Source organism: Mytilus californianus, unplaced genomic scaffold (assembly GCF_021869535.1).
Source record: "Mytilus californianus isolate M0D057914Y unplaced genomic scaffold, xbMytCali1.0.p SCAF_14, whole genome shotgun sequence".
NCBI lineage: Eukaryota > Metazoa > Mollusca > Bivalvia > Mytilida > Mytilidae > Mytilus > Mytilus californianus.
The window spans coordinates 5,744,843-5,766,561 of NW_026262626.1; the positions used below are offsets into that span (position 1 = coordinate 5,744,843).

A 21,719-nucleotide genomic window follows, 5' to 3' on the forward strand; every position below is an offset into this window, starting at 1 on the left:
GAACTCAATAAACGTATGTACTCAGACAAAAATGTATGATATCATGCATCGAGAGACAGATGTTGCAGCAAGATAACTAGGCACATTTTATGTGTTGCGTTCTTGAAATAAACTGCACATTGTTCTTTTTAAAAGTTAATTTTTAAAAATTAACTTTTAAAAGATGAATATGTGATAAATGGAGATACATGTATTTCAGTTCCTTTATTGGTATCAAGGATTTGTATAGTAATCTTACTATACAAATCCTTGGTGACACTATACAAATCCTTGGTGACACTTTACAAATCCTTGGTGACACTATACAAATCCTTGTTGGGATTGAGGTTCTCCCGAAGCGGTGAGATGCGATACAAACATAAGGTAACGTATGGCCAATATTAAATATATTCTAGCTAACAAGTTTATAAACTAATAAGTAATTGATTTTTTAGGGACTCTGAAATTTTAGTATGCTTGACTTTCTCTCATTTTAATGATTAAAAATACGGAACTGTACTCAATTTTGTTTCCTCAGTTTGATTTAGATTTTAGGTTTTTTTTTCTGGTTCCCGCCGATTTTTCACTCGAACGGGACCAGAAACAGAGAGCTGAGGAAAATCCTGAAAGAAAAGTCCCATGAAAAGATAAAAAAATGATGATATGCCAACACAAGAAAAAGTTTTCTTCTAGCCAGCACTGAACTACTGAACTGGTGGAAGAAATTTTCTCGCGGAGTAACTGTTCTGCAGGTAAAAGCATTGAATGACGAAAAGTTTCCAACAAACATGAAAATTATAACCTGATAAATATGACATACTCTGTCTAGTCTACGTGGCTACAAAGAAAACATCTTTTCATTTCTTCTATAATATGCATGGTCTCATCCATTTCCTAAGGTCAAAATTGACCCAGTTTCAGGGGTTCAAATTTACCGTGGAGTCGGGAGTGATTTTCTGATTTGTCTGCCTCAGAAAATCTCTCCAGACTCAAACTTAAAGAGATGATAGACAGTGATACTTGTAGGACCTGATCTGTAGGCCTACTAGTCCAAAAAATTATGACGTCTTGAAAGGCTATTTTATTTTTTAGCTTTGACGCCTTCCTGCGACATAACACCAAAGTTTTTTTTCTAGTTTGATCTTTGAGAGAAAATTTACTGCTTTACATGTATTAAAAAGCTTAGCTGATTTCTCCTCAAGACGGTTCACTTTAGGAGTTTAAAATACATTTTTGCACCAAACTCTAAAATTGGATGGATCTGAATTTCTGGATCATATAACATTGTATAATGAAAACGTTCTGGTAATTTGGGTCTGTCAAATTTTACAGAGTTTGGTGCAAATATTTATATTATATTCTCCTAAAGTGAAATCAGCTAAACGTTTTAAAAAAAAGCAGTAGATTATTGTCCGCCGCGGTTGGAATTGTAACTTATTTTATCATTTCTTTGGGAAATTATTGAAAATATTTTGCTCAAGCAAACACATAAAAGTCTCTTTGACACATTCCCCATTTCCATTCTCAATTTTATTTTTACATAAAAGTTATGAATTTGTATTTATTCAAAAATTTCTAGTCGTCAATGAAAATTTTATGGCTAAATTGGGTCTCAAAGTTGAGAGAGAAATCCCTCTCAAAGTCCAACCAAAAAAAAGTGGCTTCAGCATTATGACGTCGCAAGAAGGCGTCACAGGTTTTTCCCTAGGCTATTCAAGCATTGCGGTACCGCTACGCATAAATTTCGACCGCCATGCTTTCATCATTGCTGCAATGCGTCCCGCTATGTGTGAAAATAATAACTGTGTAAAATGTATTTTGAAAGTGAAGTGACAAGTGACAACAATCCACAGGTGTTTTAAGCTCATCCAACTGATAATTGGATGCATCACGTCGCGTGTGCCGGGATTTTACAACCTTCTTGATTAGTTGGTTATTCATCGAGACTTCGGAAGTTCGGTTACATAAAAGAAGTCACCAGTTAGCTGAAAAATAAATAGTCAGATTAATCTCCAATGCATATGCTTTCTGTGCTAAATAAAAAGTTTAACCTTTTCCAGTATAAATTTCACCTTTAAAAATAAAGCGGGTGTTTGACATCGTTATTTTACGGTGACCTTTCAAAAGTAGAAATTTAAAATTTGGTATAGTCTCTGTTATTATAAAATAAAACTAACGTAATTTCACCCAGAAAGGACAAAACATTTTTTGCTAATAAAGTTTTGCAGTTATTTCCATGAATTATTTGTTGATTGGTCACAACAATCAGTTATTTTTAGATTAGTCCCGGTTGATTGATTATATCAAAGAATACACATCACCGGCACTGGCCAAGAAAATGACGTGTCTTATGAAATATTTAAAAGATTTGATAGAAAAATTTCAAAATATACGTAGTTATTCACAGAAATATTGTTTTTAATAAAACTTATGTTGTTCTATTTTTATTTCAATGGGTCACAAGCTTAAGTGTAGCGGATTCATTTGCCGTTTTTTACACAAGTGCCGAAGTGGGGCTAAATTTCTTTCACTTCGGCAAGATAGGATTTTCACAATTATGAAGCGTTATAAATAAATTGGACAGGGATGTATTTAAAAAAAATTGTTAATTGTCGTGAAATAAAATGTCAGCTTAGCTTCCAAACAAATAATTGCCAAATATGTCATCTGTATGTCCGTATGTCAGGTATTCTTCATTGACGACTTTTGTAATTAATGCAAATAAACCTTTTTTTTATTGTTTCCTGTAAAATCTCTGTGAAGCAATGATGATATTCAAAGTGTTATTTAACAACTTGCTGTTGATGCTGAAACTATTCTATCAGCAAAATTTGAAGAACAATAATTATTTTAACAACCATGTCCAAGCAACCATCAAAGAAACGTCGCCTTACTGGCCCAACTTTTTTGACAAGTTGGTTAGAGAAGTCTACTCCTTCATCAAATTGTAGTCAGACAGATGAAAATCATCACCATGAGCAAAAGCTCTGAAGTTGAAATTCAACTTTCACCAGAATGCACTGAAAGTCATCATGTACCAACAGACACAAGAAACCCTACCAGTACCATTGTATCACTGAAAGAAAATACCAGAATCACAAAAGATCCAAAGAAACGAAAAACAGTATCTTTGCCTGTCTAAGTATGCAGCGATTGGTCTTGTTTTGCCAGTTTCAGCATCATATTGTGAACGGTGTTTTTCATGTTTAAACAGAGTTATAACATCTTTGAGAAACAGACTATGCCAAAAAGTGCTGAATTGCTTAATGCATACATCAATTGAAGGACCAAAGGAGGAAGACTTTGATTTTGAAACAATGTGTGGTGACCTTTGGAAAGTTGAAACAGAGGAAGATATCAACAAAATAATGTGTACGTGACATTAATTTGTAAATAACTATTGCAGACTGGATTATTTTTATTATTGTTTATAAGGTCTTTCATTAATTCTTCTCATCTGTGATAAATACTTTAAAGTTCCATGACTTTTATGAATTGATGTACCTATAATAAAACAATTAGATTGGTATATGGCTTTAAACATATAAATTATGTAGTGTAACTAATTCTGAAAAAGAAGCATCTTGCTCCGCATTGCAATTAGTGGGGGTAATTAAAATAATAATACTTAAACCAGTGATTTTCATGTCATTATCCCAGATTCAGTACAAGGTCATCACCTGACATGACCGGTTATCCTATCAACATAGATGTTGGTTTTGATAATTTTAGCAACACAATTAGTCCCTGGATCATTAGTATTGTATATTTAAAGCTACAATAAAATTAAATCACTTAGTCTAGTGATTTATTATACCCCACGCAACGAGTTGCGGAGGGTATAATGTTTTTGACCCGTCCGTCTGTCCGTCCGTCAGTCCTATTTCTTGTCATCGCAACTCCTCTCAAACCACACAACAGAATTTCACGAAACCTTTTTAGATAATAAGGACATACTATGTAGTTGTGCATATCGACAGGAAATTACGATTCAATTTTTTTTCTAGGAGTTACGCCCCTTTGAACTTATTTACTTTAATGTACTACTGCAACAGTTTGTCATCGCAACTCCTCTCAAACCACACAACAGAATTTCATGAAACCTTTTCAGATAATAAGGACATACTACGTAGATGTGCATATCGACAGGAAATTACGATTCAATTTTTTTTCCAGGAGTTATGCTCCTTTGAACTTATTTGCCCAATATACTACTGCAACCTTTTGTCATCGCAACTCCTATCAAACCACACAACAGAATTTCATGAAACCTTTTCAGATAATAAGGACATACTATGTAGATGTGCATTATGATTCAATTTTTTTTCCAGGAGTTACGCCCCTTTGAACTTATTTGCCCAATATACTACTGCAACCTTTTGTCATCGCAACTCCTCTCAAACCACACAACAGAATTGCATGAAACTGTGTACATAATAAGGACATACTATGTAGATTTGCATATTGACAGGAAATTATGATTCATTTTTTTTTTCTGATACAATTTTTTTTTCTTACACTTATTTTATTTCTCCAATGACAATGTGGGGACGTGGTGTATGTGAGCGCGCTCACTAAGGTTCTTTAATTTAAATTTGTACTACTTAAATTGGTGATTACTAAAGAATATATCCGGTCGTATATTGGTATCACAACCTGGTCAGCGTCATCTGAAGACATTTGGTTTCCGGACAATAACTTTAGTAAATGTAAATAGAAATCTTTGAAATTTATATGCAAGGTTTATAACCACAAAAGGAAGGTTGGGATTGATTTTGGGGGTTATACTTCTAACAGTTTAGGAATAAGGGGCCAAATAAGCATTTTTCTAGTTTCCAGACAATAACTTGTGGAACGGTGTATGGATCTCTGAAATTATACCACAAGTTTCCATACCACAAAGGGATGGTTAGGATTGGCTTTGGGGGGTTGTGGCTCAAATCATTTAGTAATTAGGGGCAAAAAAGGGGGAAAAACAAGGGTGTCCTGGTTAATGGAGAATTAAAAAAAGAGCAATGTTATGTTTGGATTACCTCCCTTACACTGCTTTTAAATTATGTATAAAGAAATGTTGTATTGTCTTGAGGTGATTAGCTGTCAATTTATTTTTAGAAGTTACTATTTAAAAATGCTGATTAAGGAATATTAATTTTAACCATGATTATGTATGTCATTTTCTATTTTAAGACTTTTATGATGTATTTAAATTGGAAATTGGTTGTTAACTTCTTTGTTATTTGGTCTCTAGTGGAGAGTTGTCTCATTGGCAATCATACAACATCTTCTTATTTTTATATTGTATGAAATTCTCCATGTAGACAGAGACATACATAGAGCTCCATGTATCTACATGTATATCTTTGGTGAAGATGTCGCGTTTTAAAAACACTATAAAAGAGATGTTTTTAGAATGAATCTTTCTTCAATTTACTATTTACATTTACTGTTAATCCTTTACAGTCTGGACTATAAATACTGTTAAACATTAAAACATTGGGAAAAAAATATAAAATAATGTTTGAATATTATTTTATTTATTTACCAAGAAATATATTCCATATAAACTTAAAGTTTAAGAAAGACAGGAATTAATTAGTGATAACATAATATGAAATGTTTATAAACATTTTACTGGATTCATAAACAATTTACCTAGAATGGAAATCTATAAAAAAAAGAAGCAAATGGGTTCAATTAAAAATTCATTTTAACAAATAAAAATATACATTTTGATTTTATTACTGCGACTCTTTTTTTATACATACTTTATACATATTCATACATATCTTCTTCTTTCTGTTTGTCTTTTTTTTTATGTTTATTCATTATATTATAAATACATGTACCAAACTTAAGATATTACTAGAACACACCTGCGAAATCGGGGTCATTTAGGGTGTGGTTGAAAGTATGGAAACTGTTGTAGGATAAGTTTTTGTAAAAGATTTTATGACTGGAGAATTTCAGGGAAAGGTATCAAAAGTCATAGGTACTAAGGGACAGGACAATTTTTTTTAGCCCTCCCCATTTTTTTTCAAATTCCGCTGTTTTTTTGTTTTCTATTAATTTCAATTGTTTCGCGTTTTTCTGTATACTATGAACATACATAAACTATAATCTCTATATAATATATGACCGCCGTTGATAGTAAACTTGGAATTGATAGTAAATAGCAAATACACTTTATTTATAGTATATGTATGTTCATAGTATACAGAAAAGGCAACAATAATTGTTCTGTCCCCAAGAACCTATGAAAATAATGTGTAATTATAAACAATTCTAAATGGAAGTCTTGTCTAGGACTTAAAAGTCCGTCCGATGACGGAAACAATATCCGGACGCCTTTATTTTCATTTTCCTCCTAAAATAACCCAAAAGGGAATAATCATAAGCAAGGATGACAAATGTGACTATGCATGGTACCTATAGGACACAAAGGCATGACGATTAATTTATTGTGGAAGGAAGAGAAGCAACACACAAAATGAGGTCTTCTCATTTAATAGTATAGATGTAATGATTAGATAATTTTTTAGTTAAAAAATGACAGCTCTTCAAGACAAATTATTACAAATATCTATATTTATATAAAAAAAAATGTTTTAAACAAATGTCAATATATATATATATACAAGTCTAAATTGAAAACAACGTTCTATCCTATGATTACGTGTGCATGCAAAACAAATTTCTTGGTAGAGGGGTCTAAATACAGCACAAACAACATTTTCCAAAAGACCAAATGAGTGAAAAAGTATATTTTAACAAAACGCATTTGACTAGCAGGTCGAACAACTGATGTTCTTAAACCCTGCTGACTGCCATTGGCGATTGCCAAATAAACGGATCACCGATGTAATAAATGGATCTCAATTATAAATTGAATACTAATCAGAAAACAATAAACTTGCGGAAAAGATGGTATACCGCAAACAAAAGGTGCAAAGGTTTTTGTACACCATATCCGGATTTCGACAATTAATGTCTCTTCAGCGATGTTAGGAATCGAAACGGTATTTGGAAGGCCATATAATTTACCTTAATTTAGGATAGACTCAATTTTGAAAGAGTCAAAATAGGATGAACGGATCATATAAACCCGAAGGCAAATATAATTCAAGCCCAAACGAAAAAATATAAACAAGTCTAAATTGAAAACAACCTTCTATCCTATGATTGTGTTGGATAAAAACCGCAATTTTTATACGTGTGCATGCAAAACAAATTTCTTGGTAGAGGGGTCTAAATACAGCACAAACAACATTTTCCAAAAGACCAAATAAGTGAAAAAGTATATTTTAACAAAACGCATTTGACTAGCAGGTCGAACAACTGATGTTCTTAAACCCTGCTGACTGCCATATATATATATAGTTAAATGTATTGCATATTTTCTATTTTTATTTAAACATGTATATAAAATTAAAAGTATAAAATATTGATATTGAAGAGAAGGATACATTTGTATAAGCAGTCACATGGTGAGACTACAGGCTATACATTTATAATCCCACACTGCCATGCATGGGGTTAATTGGTTTTAGCCACCTGGTGAGATTGTAAATGGTACACACATTTATGATCCCACATTGCCATGGTGTTAATTGCTTTTTAATTTTATGACCTGATAACCTTGAAAGAAATAAGACATTGTTTTGTTTGTCTTTTATCTCAGTATGTCCATTCATGTGGCTAGAGACATAATGTGTATATATGTCTTTGGTGTGGCTAATGTAGGTAGGTCATGTGGACAGGAAACATGTATTTAAAACCTTAATACAATGCTACCATGTAATCCTAACTTATGTTGTTTTTCGGATTATTTATTTTTTCTCAGTGTTTCAGTTTAATTTAACTTTAATGTATTGTTTGGTAAAATTCATTTTTATTTATGCATGTTAATCTTAAGCTTTCAGACACAGCTTTTAAAAAAAAATTCTTGCAACAGTTTCAATATGCACAATAAGGGCTTATCATGGAATGTAGGAAATAGTCATAATAATAAAAAAAAAAGTGTATTTAGTATATACATTGACATATAAAGTTTTTGAATATATATACTTTTATAAATAAGTTGTAGACAGAACCATACATATGTACTATATATGTCTCTAATTATATAATGTATATAGAAAAAGTCACATGAAATTAAATTATTTCAAATTGTATGTAGTAAATTATCTCAACTGAATAGTGTTTCAGAATATTTTAACATTTTTGTCTCACCTTGAGAGAGTAAAAAAGCGAGACATAGGTATGCTGTTTTTGGCGGCAGCATCAACATTGTATTGGTTTGTGATTAGGTCTAGTTTATTGATGGAATCAAAAAGCAAGACATAGGTATGCTGTTTCTGGCGTCGGCAGCAGCGTCAACAATGTACTATCAATTTGTGATTACATGTAGGTCTAGTTTATGGTGAATCACTAGAGGTAGGTCAATGATATATGGTATGCAGCTGTATTAGCATTGGCACATCTCATTACCATGCCAGGTGATTATTTGTCCCAGCCCCCTCAGTCATGGTCTATTGACTTTGAAACTTTGCTTAGTTTACATGTATTAGTTTGTGATTAGGTCTAGTTTATGGTGAACCACTAATGGTAGGTCAATGATATTTGATATGCAGTTGTATAAGCATTGGCACATCTCATTTCCATGGAGATCATTTGACCCCATGTGATTAATTTAGGTATGTTTTCAAGGAACTGTTAGTAGTAGGTCAATGATAATTGGTATGCAGTTGTTTAAGCATTAGCACATCCATATTTTTTATTTTCCATGGAGAATATTTGGTCCTTACCCCCTCAGTCATGGTCTATTGACTTTGAAACTTTTGCTTAGTTTACATGTATATATAAGTTTGTGATTAGATCAGTTAAAGATGAACCACTAATGTTAAGTCAATGATATTTGGTATGCAAATGTATTGGCATTTGCAAGTTTCATTTCCATAGAGATTATATAGCCAATCCCCTCATTATGGTTCATTGACTTTGAAACTTTTACATAGTTTACAAGTTATTGTTTGTGTTTAGGTTTGTTTAAAGGAAATGATTTATGAAAAGTCAATAGTATTTGGTATGCAGTTGTATTAGCATTGACACATCTCATTTCCATGGTGATTGTTTAGCCCTGTACCTTCAGTCATGATTCATTGACTTTGAATATTTGCATAACTTGCATGTTGAAGTATTGCTATTTTAATTTCAACATTTGCATTATCCAAATAACAAATAGGCGAGACATATTAGTTTATGGTGAATTAGTGGTAGGTCAATGATATTTGGTATGCAGTTGTATTAGCATTGGCACATCTCATTACCATGGAGATTATTTGGCTCTGCCCCCTCAGTCATGGTTAATTGACTTTGAAACTTTGCTTAGTTTACAAGTATTAGTTTGTGATTAGGTCTGTTTATGAGGAATCACTGGTGGTAGGTCAATGATATTTGGTATGCAGTTGTATAAGCATTGGCAGATCTCATTTCCATGGAGATTTTTTGGCCAGGCCCCCTCAGTCATGGTCTATTGACTTTGACTTTGAAACTTTTTCTTAGTTTTCATGTATTAGTTTGTGATTAGGTCAGTTTAAGGGGAACCGTTAGTGGTAGGTCAATGATAATTGCTATGCAGTTGCATAAGCATTAGCACATCTCATTTCCATGGAGAATACATAAATTTGTATTTGGTCCTTACCCCTCAGTCTTGGTCTATTGACTTTGGAACTTTTGCTTAGTTTACATGTAAAACAGTATTGGTTTGTGATTAGGTCAGTTTAAGGTGAACCCCTAATGTTAAGCCAATGATATTTGGTTTGCAAGTTTCATTTCCATAGCATTTATATAACCCCACCCCCTCATTATGGTTCATTGACTTTGAAACTTTTACATAGTTTACAAGTTAATGTTTGTGTTTAGGTTTGTTAAAAGGGAACGACTTATGAAAAGTCAATAGTATTTGGTATGCAGCTGTATTAGCATTGTCACATTTCATTTCCATGGAGATTGTTTAGCCCTGTACCTTCAGTCATGGTTCATTGAATTTGAATATTTGCATAACTTACATGTATAAGTATTGCTATTTTAATTTCAACATTTGCATTATCAAAATTAAACAAATAAGCTAGACATATCTCTGTGTTAACAGTTTATTATTATTGTTTTTGTGTTTATTACAATTTCAATAATTTTTCAAGATTATAACAAAATATTGTCCATGAAAATGTCAAGTTTTTAAAACAATTCAACAGATGGTTATTAATAATTAACTGTCTTCTATTTACGATTTACATTTCCTGTCAATTGTTTAAATACTGTCTGGACAGACCTTTTTCATAATTTGTCATTAATTATTATTGAAAGTTCTGTATAACTTTAAAATAAGAGAAAAGAAATGAAATACCATTAAACATTTGTACAAAAATGGAAATTATTTTCTATCAGATTTGTGACTTTTTATGCCCCTGCAACTAAAACTTGGGGGCATATTGTTTTACCTCTGTCCGTCCATCCCATTATGGGTATATAGTTATGCCCCTGCAACTAAAAGTTGGGGGGGGGGCATATTGTTTTACCCCTGTCCATCCGTCTGTCTGATTGTCCGTTCCATTATGGGTATATAGTTATTCCAGATAACTCCTCCTACAGTTTAAATGCTAGAAAGTTTTCATTTTGCTGGCTGTTTGTACATATATTGAAGGTGTGCATGTGGTCAGGGTTTTGAATTTTATTAATATTTGATCTTTTGGGAGATAGTTGAACTTTGTAATTTTTTGGAGTATTTACTTGCATAAGAGGTGCATAGCACTTCCAGATAACTCCTCCTACAGTTTGAATGCTAGGAAGTTTTCACTTTGCTGGCTGGTTGTACATATATCATGTATATTGAAGTTGTGCATGTGGTCATGGTTTTGATTTTTATTAATATTTGCTCTTTTGGGAGATAGTTGAACTTTGTAATTTTTTGGAGTATTTACAAAATGTACCTGCATAGCGTTTCTGGATAACTCCTCCTACTGTTTGAATGCTAGGAAGTTTCACTTTGCTGGCTGTTTTTACATATATTGAATGTGTGCTTGTGGTCAGGGTTTTGATTTTTATTAATATTTGCTCTTGAACTTTTTCATTTTTGGAGTAAATGCTTGCATAAAAGGTGCATAGCGTTTCCGGATAACTCCTCCTACGGTGAACCATAGACCTATGTGCTCCCATGATTAACTTTGTGTATTTTAAAATAACACTTTACATCTGAGATGGCATCATTTGTGTCTCCCAGACACAAAAATATCTCAAAGAAAAGTCCTACATTGACTTTGTTATAATACAGTTACTTCAGAGTGGAGTGGGGTGCATCTCTTTGTCTAGTTTTCCATTTACCTTATATAATGTGCTCTTGGAACAGATATTTATTGATTTTTTTTGTGGATTTAAACTCAGCATTTTAGAACCTCTTTTGGACAAACTTTTGATTGAAGCTTAATAACTTGACGAAAGTTAGTCAACATTTTTGTGCCCCCATCGTAGCGGAGGGGGCATTTAGTTTTACCCTTGTCCGTCCGTACGTCTCAAAGTTGGTTTCCGTTCTCTAACTTAAGTTTGCCTCAACCAAATTTTATGAAACTTATACACAATGCTTATTACCACAAAATACAGATCAAGCTTGAATTTTGGTGGTGTCACTTTTACTGTTCTAGAGTTATACCCTTTACAAATGGAAAAATTGCTGAATTTTTTGGTTTCCATTCTCTAACTTAAGTTCGCCTCAACCAAATGTTATGAAACTTATACACAATACTGATTACCACAAAACTCAGATCAATTACAAATTTGGGTAACGTCACTTTAACCGTTCTTCAGTTATGTCCCTTTATAACTTTATATGATATGCAAGCGGGGGCATCATCTGTGTCCCATGGACACATTCCCCATTTATTTATTTGAAATCCAAAAGAGTTAATTCCAATTTGACTCTTGTAAAATGTTGTATAAAACAATGTTTTACTACTTTGTTTCTTAGGAGAATAGTATTTTAAACCTTAGAGAAAATTTCTCTTTTAAAACCTTTGTTCAGTTGTATCCAAACTTGATCTGAATCATGTGAATAGACCACATATGGTAAATGTTGATCTGACTGATTTACAGATGAGATATTCAATCTCCCATAAGTCTCTGGTTTTTCCTATCCATATGATATTGTTATTAATGATATCAAATGTTTACTTTTATACATTGTAGGTCCAAATAATGCCATGTTTAAATTAGTAAGTTGTACTTCTGCAGGGCAAACACACTTGTATATGTATTGCATGAATGATTATATATACATGTATGGTATATAGATTAACTTTCACTTTCATTATCTCAAATACACTATAAATGTATCAAATATAACTGTAGACATGTGGACATGTGTGTGATATTTTCTACAAAGACTACATGTATATAAAGATATTTTATTTTGTAGATAAACAAAAGTACAGAAAATAGTAGCTTTTTAGTTATTATGTGAATAGATATCAACTTAAATGGTGAGTACACCAAGACATTTACTATTCAAAAGGTATGACAAAATGGTAGCTTGGTCTGCATTCCCTGTTGGTAATGGGTAATAGTTGGGGTTTGCGAGATTTTCTTTGTTTACTTGACAGTGTTCAGTAGATTCAGATACTCTTTTTAGCTCACCTGGCCCGAAGGGCCAAGTGAGCTTTTCTCATCACTTGGCGTCCGTCGTCCGTCGTCAGTTTGGGTACTTTACCAACCAAAATTAACCAAGATTTGCACTTCATTATTGTCATGATCGTTTACTATATCATGTAAATAGGATTAGGTTGACTAAGATATAAATCAAAGAAAAAAGACATGTTTATCTTCCTTTTGTAATTTTGATAATTAGTCAGTTGCAATGTAGGCATAATATATATTTATAAGAAGATGTGGTATGAGTGCCAATGAAACAACTATCCATCCAAGTCACAATGTGTAAAAAGTAAACAATTATAGGTCAAAGTACGGCCTTCAACATGGAGCCTTAGCTCACACCGAACAGCAAGCTATAAAGGGCGTTAAAGACTAGTGTAAAACAATTCAAACAGGAAAACAATTGGTCTAATCTATATAAAAAACAAGAAAAGAGAAATACTTATAAACCAAACCAACAAATGACAACCACTGAACAACAGGCTCCTGACTTAGGACAGGTGCATAAAAATGCAGATGGTTTGAACGTTTTATCTGGCGCCAACCTTCACCCTAACCTGAGACAGTGGCTTGTCTGTCTTTTTTGGTCTTTATCTGTTTTCTCGTTTCTTTTTCCTCTTTACTTTCAATAGCCATGGAAAACATACCGGTATTTCAATTCATCAAATTTTCCTGATGTATATTGTTATAATGTGTAATGTAGATACTTAGTATAGCTTTATTTTATTTCCGAAAATCATTTATATGCATGAAATTTATATATACTGTATGTTTAGAAATTAATGTGTGCATTTGTAATTGCGAATCCTTGACTATAGTGAAAAACACAAAATCTAACTAATGCGTTTTGAAAAATTTAATGAAGTAAAATCAATACTGAAATTATTAATGTAAGTTTTTATACGCCCGTTTACGGGACGTATTATGGTATACCGTTGTCCGTCATCAAAATGTCGGACAATAACTCAAAAATGCTTTAATCAATTTGCATAAAACTTTGGTGAATTGTTTATATCTATTGACGTGAGCTCCCTTTCGTTTTTTATAAATTTTGGATTTTACGTTTCCAAGTTATGGGGTTTTATTCATTAAAAATGGGGGATTTTCCAGTTTTCAGACAATGACTCAAAAACACTTTCACCAATTTGCAAGAAACTTTGGTGAATTTTTAATATCTATTGACATGAGCTCTCTTTCAATTTTTATAAATTTTGGATTTTACGTTTCCAAGTTATGGGGTTTTATTCATTAAAAAAGGGGGATTTTCCAGTTTTCGAACAATAACTCAAAAATGCGATCAGCAGTTTTCATGAAACTGTGGTGAATAGTTTATATCTATTGACGTAAGATCTCTTTCAATTTTTATAAATTTAAGATTTTATGCTTCCAAGTTATGGGATTTTATTCATAAAAAATGGGTGATTTTCCAGTTTTCGGACAATATCTTTAAAGTGCTTTGAGCAGTTTTTATGAAACTTTGGTGACTGGTTTATATTTATTAAGATAACCTCCCTTTAGATTTTCATAAATTTCTGATATGACATTGAGAAGTTATTGAACTTTATTCTTTGAAAACACGACGGGTGTATCATGCGCTCATGGCGCAGCTGTTTATTATTATTGCCAACCTGAAACTGATGCATTTTTATACGACCGCAAGAAATCTTCAGTTGGCCAGTATTGCGCAGTAGCACAGTATTGCGCAATAGTAAGAAATCTTCAATTGCACAGTATTGCACAATAGCAAGAAATCTTAAATTGCACAGTATTGCGCAATAGCAAGAAATCTTCAATTGAAAATAAATACAAATCTGTTAACCAATTTCAATGGGATTAATTTAAAGTCTTTTATTTTTGGGGGTTCTAACCTTTATTCCTTTTTTGGATATTGGGCCCCATTTTAAATGGGTCTACATTGAGGTCAAAAGGGTCCAAAATTAAACTTTGTTTGATTTCATCAAAAACTGAATTATTGTGGCTGTATGATATGCTGAATCTTATTGTGCATTTGAATTTTTTATTTTGGGCCCTGTTTTCAAATTAGTCCATATTAAGGTTTGAAGGGTCTAGAATTAAAATTTGTTTGATTTCAACTAAAATTTAATTTGTGGTGTTTTTGTCTCACCTTGACGGAGTCAAAAAGCAAGACATAGGTATGCTCTTTCCAGCGTCGTCGACGACGACAGTGTCAGGGGCTGTGGCGGCGTCAACAATGTATTAGTTAGTGATTAGGTCTAGTTCATGGTGAACCACTAGTGGTAGGTCAATGATATTTGGTATGCAGTTGTATTAGCATTGGCACATCTCATTTCCATGGAGACTATTTGGCCCTGCCCCCACAGTCAAGGTCTATTGACTTTGAAACTTTTGGTTAGTTTTCATGTATTAGTTTGTGATTAGGTCAGTTTAAGGGGAACCATTAGTGGTAGGTCAATGATAATTGGTATGCAGTTGTATAAGCATTAGCACATCTCATTTCCATGGAGAATATTTGGTCCCTACCCCTCAGTCATGGTCTATTGACTTTGAAACTTTTGCTTAGTTTACATGTATAAGTTTGTGATTAGTTCAGTTTAAGATGAACCATTATGTTAAGTCAATGATATTCGGTATGCAAATGTATTGGCATTTGCAAGTTTCATTTCCATGGAGATTATATAACCCCACCCCCTAATTATGGTTCATTGACTTTGAAACTTTTACATACAATGACATAGTTTACAAGTTAATGTTTGTGTTTAGGTTTGTTTAAAGGGAACGACTTATGAAAAGTCAATGGTATTTGGTTTGCAGTTGTATTAGCATTGGCACATCTCATTTCCATGGAGATTGTTTAGCCCTGTACCTTCAGTCATGGTTCATTGACTTCGAATATTTACATAACTTACATGTTAAAGTATTGCTATTTTAATTTCAACATTTGCATTTAATATCAAAATAACAAATAGGCGAGACATATCTCTGTGTAAACAGTTTATATTATATGCTGAGTCTAACCATGTTGTTAGATTTTGGATATCAGACCATTCTAGGTAAATTAAATGTCCCATTTCAAATTTTTAAGATCTTTCACCACATTTATTTTGTGTCAGAAACCTATATTATGTCAAAAATTTGATCACAATCCAAATTCAGACAGTATCAAGCTTGAATATTGTGTACAAACTTGCCCCAATTGTTTAGGGTTAGACCTCTGCGGTCGTATCTGGCTGCGCTCAGCGAAGCATTTGATTCAAATTGTTAGAAATATCACCAAAATTTGTGTATTTACAGTTTTATTTTTATCTTTCAGAACTCCATATAATGTCCATGATGTCAGATTCAGAAGAAAAACTAGATGACCTTCACCAGTCTATTCTTAGTTTATGTGGTGCTGATGTAACAGTTATTGAGGTTAATAATGACAGTCCAAGGAAGTCAAAATCTCGGGATAAAGATAGTGAAGAATCAAATGCACTTGTTCCAGATATTGGGAAGTCACCATCCAAGTCTGAAGGTTCCACCTTGTACAGCTGTTCTGAATTTGACACTGTAGATGAAACGTCCTGCTCTGATGATATGTATACTACAACTAGTGAAGAAATGTCTGGCTGGAGCCCGCCAAAATCTATCGGTAAAAGTGAACTTTTACTTATGCATACTATGGATGAAATAGATGGAGATGTTACCACGTTGGATGGGTTAAAACAGATTCAGAATAATACTAAAAATAAAACTGAAAATTTTGGAAAAGGGGCTATGTCTTACACGCCAGCTTTAGGTTTATCACCAATTAAAGACTATGAAAAAGATCCAGGATTCTTGCCATCAGAGCCAGCCACACCTTCATTTCTAGATTCTGGTAAATTCTCCAAGTTTGCTCAAAGTACACCTTTACAAGCAGCACTAACAAAAGTGGTAGCATCAGACATTCGATCAGGACAGAAAGAAAACAGAAATGAAAGTGAAAGTAAAAATTTTGCCAAATCAGGAAGTAAAAAGATATCCATGTTCCAAAATGATGAATCGGAGCTCTCTAATATGGATTTTGATGAATTGCTCTCCGATACATTTAAATTATGTAAGGGAAGTGATGATGACTGGGATGAATTTTTACGTGATACAAAAATGCTAACAAGAAGATCTCCGTCTTTTGACCAAGAAGTAAACGAGGAAGATACGGAAAAGCAAATTGAAGACAAAACAAGTTTAAAAGAATGGAAAATGTTGTATGCCAACAATGATACACAGGGTCAGAGTGCTGAAAAACAGAAAACAAGCACCATTTATAATACTCAAATGGATGAGTCACAACTTGACACAACAATCATCGAGAAAGATGAAACACTAGATTCTAAGAAAAGCAAAATTTATGAAAATATGTTTGACATTTCTAAACAACAGAAGAAAATTGAAACACCAGATGATAACGAAAGTAAAAAGGATGAAAACTCTGGTGCTAAAGAAACAGTATCAGATTTAAAGGACAGTGGTGCTGCTCACAAAAACCTGTCAATGTCAAAAGACTCAAATCAAAGTTGTATTCCTTCAACTTCAAAATGTCCAGATCAAAGCTATATTCCAGCCTCCTCTAAGGGTCAAGAACATAATTTAAGTAAAATCAATATTGAAAGTTTTTTTTCCAATGAATTAAAGTCAAAAGAACAGGGAAGATTTTCAAATTTAACTACATCATTGTTATCAGACATTGAAATAACAGAAGATGAATCTGAACAAGATGTTTCAGAAGACGTTCTTGGATTAAATAATTTTACATACAGTGAAGCAGATGATATTGATCTAGATGATGAAGATGAGAATACACTTTTGGATGAGACAATCACTGACTTACCAGAGTCCATAAAAAATAAATACAAATTACAAGAACAGGTATCTATTTTAATTCAAGCAGATAAAACCATTGATCAAAACAAAACTGTTTGTGAAAAAGATGTGACCATTGCTCCCACTGATGTAAATAAAAATTTAATGAAAATGTCTGATGATAATAAGGAGAAAAGTTTGGATCAGATAGAAAAAGGAGAAAAGGTAGATGGTGAGATCAAAGAAACTGAGGTGAAGGTCACTGATGAAGAACGACCAGAAATTGAAAAAGTGACCGGTAAAATTGACTACGAGGCTGAGAGGAAATATTTTGATATACAAAGCCCTGAAGTAAGAGATATAATTAATCAGTGGGAAAGCAAAGGTATTCAGGATCCAGATACTAACTTGTCTTTTGCATCAAACATTCGCAGTAAGAACCACAGTAAAAAAGGAATGCTTGAAGGAACTCATTTAACATGTATATGGCTACAGGAGTCTGTTGATGCAGAAAAAAAGAATTGCTCATCACCAATGAAAAAGAGGCAAAAGCTTGATAGTGAGGCTCACACTAGACAAGATATAATGAATCTAGAACAAGAGTTTGATGAAATTCAATTCAGACACCAGGCAAGCTTGAATGGATTACTGCAAGAATGGGAATATGAGAAACAAAATCTGGAAGGAAGAAAAAAACAGTTAAGGTGTAGACAAATGATGGAAATGAAGGAAAATTATGTGAGGTTCAGATTTGTAAATATACCTATGTTTAAGATGAATGTAATGAGATTGCATAATGAGCATTCACAACAGTTGATGACATGTAAGGCTATGTGTGATGCAGAACTTGAAAAAATTAGACATGTCTTTCAGAGGCGAGAGTTTGATATTGAACGAAATTTTAATCATAGAAAAGCACAGTTAAGGTCTTTAATTGAACAGATTAAGCATGTTAAATCAGATGGCAAGTATGGCCACCATGTTACTGCTCAATTTGTTAAAGGACCTTGTCGGTCAAATAAGCTCACTAGGTCATTAGTAGAAGTATATGTCCCAGCAGCTGTAGCTAAGTGTATTTTAAGGGAAGATGAAACCTTTGATTCATATTATAAGTATGCTTAGTATTAGTCATTCAATACTCAGTTTTGATATCCATATTCATAGTCCCTTTGTACAATATACATATGGTATTTGTCCCTATGTACATGTACTCAATGTTAATGTACAGTTATCGCATACCACGGTCATATTGATTTTTTGTGTACTATCTGTCCTTGCATTTAAAGATTTATATTTGTTTGAGGTGCTCCAGTGATTCTCTTTGCATTTCTATAGGTACAGTAGATATATGAGCTTACATTGTGAAAGTCTTTTCATTCCACAGATAGAGAAATTTTCTCTTAGTGAAAGATGCTTAACTTGTGGTCATGTTTCAGCAATTTCAGTTAAGGGATTCTTTATTTTTCAGATGAATTGTTAACATACAATGTACTACTCAAGTGTATTGGGTTTTTTCTTCTTTGGTGCTATTTGCAATAATGTAGAGGTGCAAACATGTTCATAAGCATTTTATGATTTAAAAAATTCAAATGTATTTTTGACATTTGTTGAGGAGTTTCTTCAGCCTCTGAAAGTAACTTGTTCACTGTTGATGTCAAGATTTAAGGCTTTTGTGCATGTTATGTGTTTTTTTCTAATGAAAAGTTCTGCATTTCACAATTTGATATTCGAAATTTAATATTTTTAATTTGTTAAAAAATATATAGTTACACAAATGTACATGTACCTGTATGACATTGCTTTTGTGTTTAAGATTGATGCCAATATTAAAATACATATACTTTACTAATAGTCAAAAGCAATATCATTGTTAAGTTTATCAGAATAATAAATTAGTCATGTGTTAGTTTAATAACATAATAAGTCTTTCTACATGTATCATATGTGTATATTTTATTTTGTTCACATTAAGCATGTTAAGCAATACCAAATAGTATCTGATAATTTTTTTTATCAAACAATTATGTACAAACACAAATTTTTGATATGATGTTTTACCGTATAATTCTTTATATATGTTGTGTTATATAAGGTTATGTGGCATTTTTCACAAAAAATCATATGACTAAAATTGATTGTAAGTTATACTGAAATGATTATGACTTAGTATTTTTTGTGATATGATTTTTTTTGTGATTTAGATTATACAGTTCTAAACTTATGGCAAATGTTTTGTTCTGTTTAACTCCATTATTTTGCCATAGAGAATACATCCGATCCAAATTTATCTGTAAGATCTAGCTTTAATACAAACGATATGGGAGCTTATACAATGTATACTGTACAATTTCTAGACATGTATATTATTTAGTAATTTTTAATGCTATTCATGAAAATATGACTGAGATTTCTGAATTTTACAGTATTTACTGCTTTTTTGCTGTATTAGATAATGCACCTGTTCTTTCCATTTCAGAATTGTTTGTTATTTAGACTAAGTGTATAAAAATAGGTTAAATAATAGTTTGAAGCACAGTTATTTGACAGGTTAATGCTAAGTCTTCATTTAGAAACACAAATGTAGGTCATGTAGGTAGTCACCTAACTAACAAACTACTGATAATGCAGAGTCCAATATAAAGCATTTAGCAATTCCAGCTAAATCTTTGAAAACATGTTTACTTGTTTATATTTTAATGAGTAGACTTGTATATTTTTGAAAAAAAATCAGTACAGGAAATCCGTTTTTTTTTTATTTTCCGTTCGGAGCAATAGTGTCGCTATGTGTATAATTATTATTTTAAGAGATATTTGTAAAATTTATTCATATAAGGCTATACCGATAGTTGTTCTGGAACAGGATGTAGACTGGTTTCCTGTTACAATATAGAGCTGTCAGAATATTGTCACATCCAACTGTTGGCCTTATACATTTTGGGTCCTTTTTACATTAGCTTACTTTTTTTTTTTATGATTAAGTAATGAAAAGTCCATTCTTTTCTGACTTAAAATGTAACTTTTTATAAATCTTAGTAATCAAAAAGTTCATTCTACTCAAACTTACAATGTAACTTTTCATAAATCTTTCAAATCAAAAAGTCCATTCTACTCAAACTTACAATGTAACTTTTCATAAATCTTACAAATCAAAAAGTCCATTCTACTCAAACTTACAATGTAACTTTTCATAAATCTTACAAATCAAAAAGTCCATTCTACTCCATCTTACAATGTAACTTTTCATAAATCTTAGTAATCAAACAGACCCAGAATTGATGCTTTTTAATCGAATAGTTCTGATTTATTTATGGATATTATGAATCAGTTAATCATTTTGGCTTAGTAATCACAATCTTGTAATCATTTAATCAAAAAGGACATTTTACACTTTCATAATTTTTAGTTATCATGGTTATCATATTAATCAATAAGTCCTGGAATTGATTTTTGAGGGCAGAAGGACTATTTTTAGGATGTCAAAATTGGGCCTTTATTTTTGGGGGAATTCAGGACTTATACTTATTGGGACTCATGAATTAATGATTAATTTTTAGGAATCCTGGAAGCAATGCTTTATTTTTGGGGGAATTCAGGATTTTAGATTTATAACCAATATATGTATACTGTCAGAAAATATGTAAAAAATATTTGTATGAGCTGAAGAATCAAAGAAAAGTGAGTCTTTTATTTGAAAGTTACTGTACATATTTCTGCTTTCTATTGTTTTTTCATGTGTTTCTTTATATACATGTAGAGAATTTTAATCCAAATAATGTCTGAAGTGCCTATTTGTTATTTTAAAAGGAAGCTTAATATAAACTTAGTTTCTTTTCAAGTGTAAGAGGATACACTGATCGTGCTTTTAAATAAAGAGTGCATTAATAAAGAGTGCATTTTTCTACACATAAACAAATATTTGAAGATGAAATAGGTTTCATTGCCAAAAGGATATGCTAAATAAATAAAAAAAATAGTGTGTAATGGTACTTATTTCTTAATAGTATTGCAACAAGAACTTTAATCGGCTCTTAAGTAGTCATATGGTTTACACTTTACTTTAGTATAAATGTTACTGGTCTATATTGAAATTAGATATTGAAGGGCCATGCTTATTATTTCTGATATTTACTGCTTCTTGATACTGCCCCTTTAGACTATAAACAAATGTGAAATATTTGATAAAGTACTGTAAATTCAGAAATTATTGCGATGTTTTTATTATTGCGAAAAATGTGACA

General features: G+C 32.1%; 1 protein-coding gene across 1 annotated transcript; it reads left to right on the forward strand.

Moving 5' to 3' along the window:
• The first annotated feature begins 577 nt into the window (after window positions 1-577).
• On the forward strand, window positions 578-21,442 carry LOC127724078 (uncharacterized). The gene is made up of 3 exons (XM_052230926.1): window positions 578-731; window positions 12,446-12,509; window positions 15,971-21,442. The coding sequence occupies exon 3, from the start codon at window positions 15,982-15,984 to the stop codon at window positions 18,601-18,603; it is 2,622 nt and encodes an 873-aa protein (XP_052086886.1). The 5' UTR covers window positions 578-731; window positions 12,446-12,509; window positions 15,971-15,981; the 3' UTR covers window positions 18,604-21,442.
• Window positions 21,443-21,719: the final 277 nt, after the last annotated feature.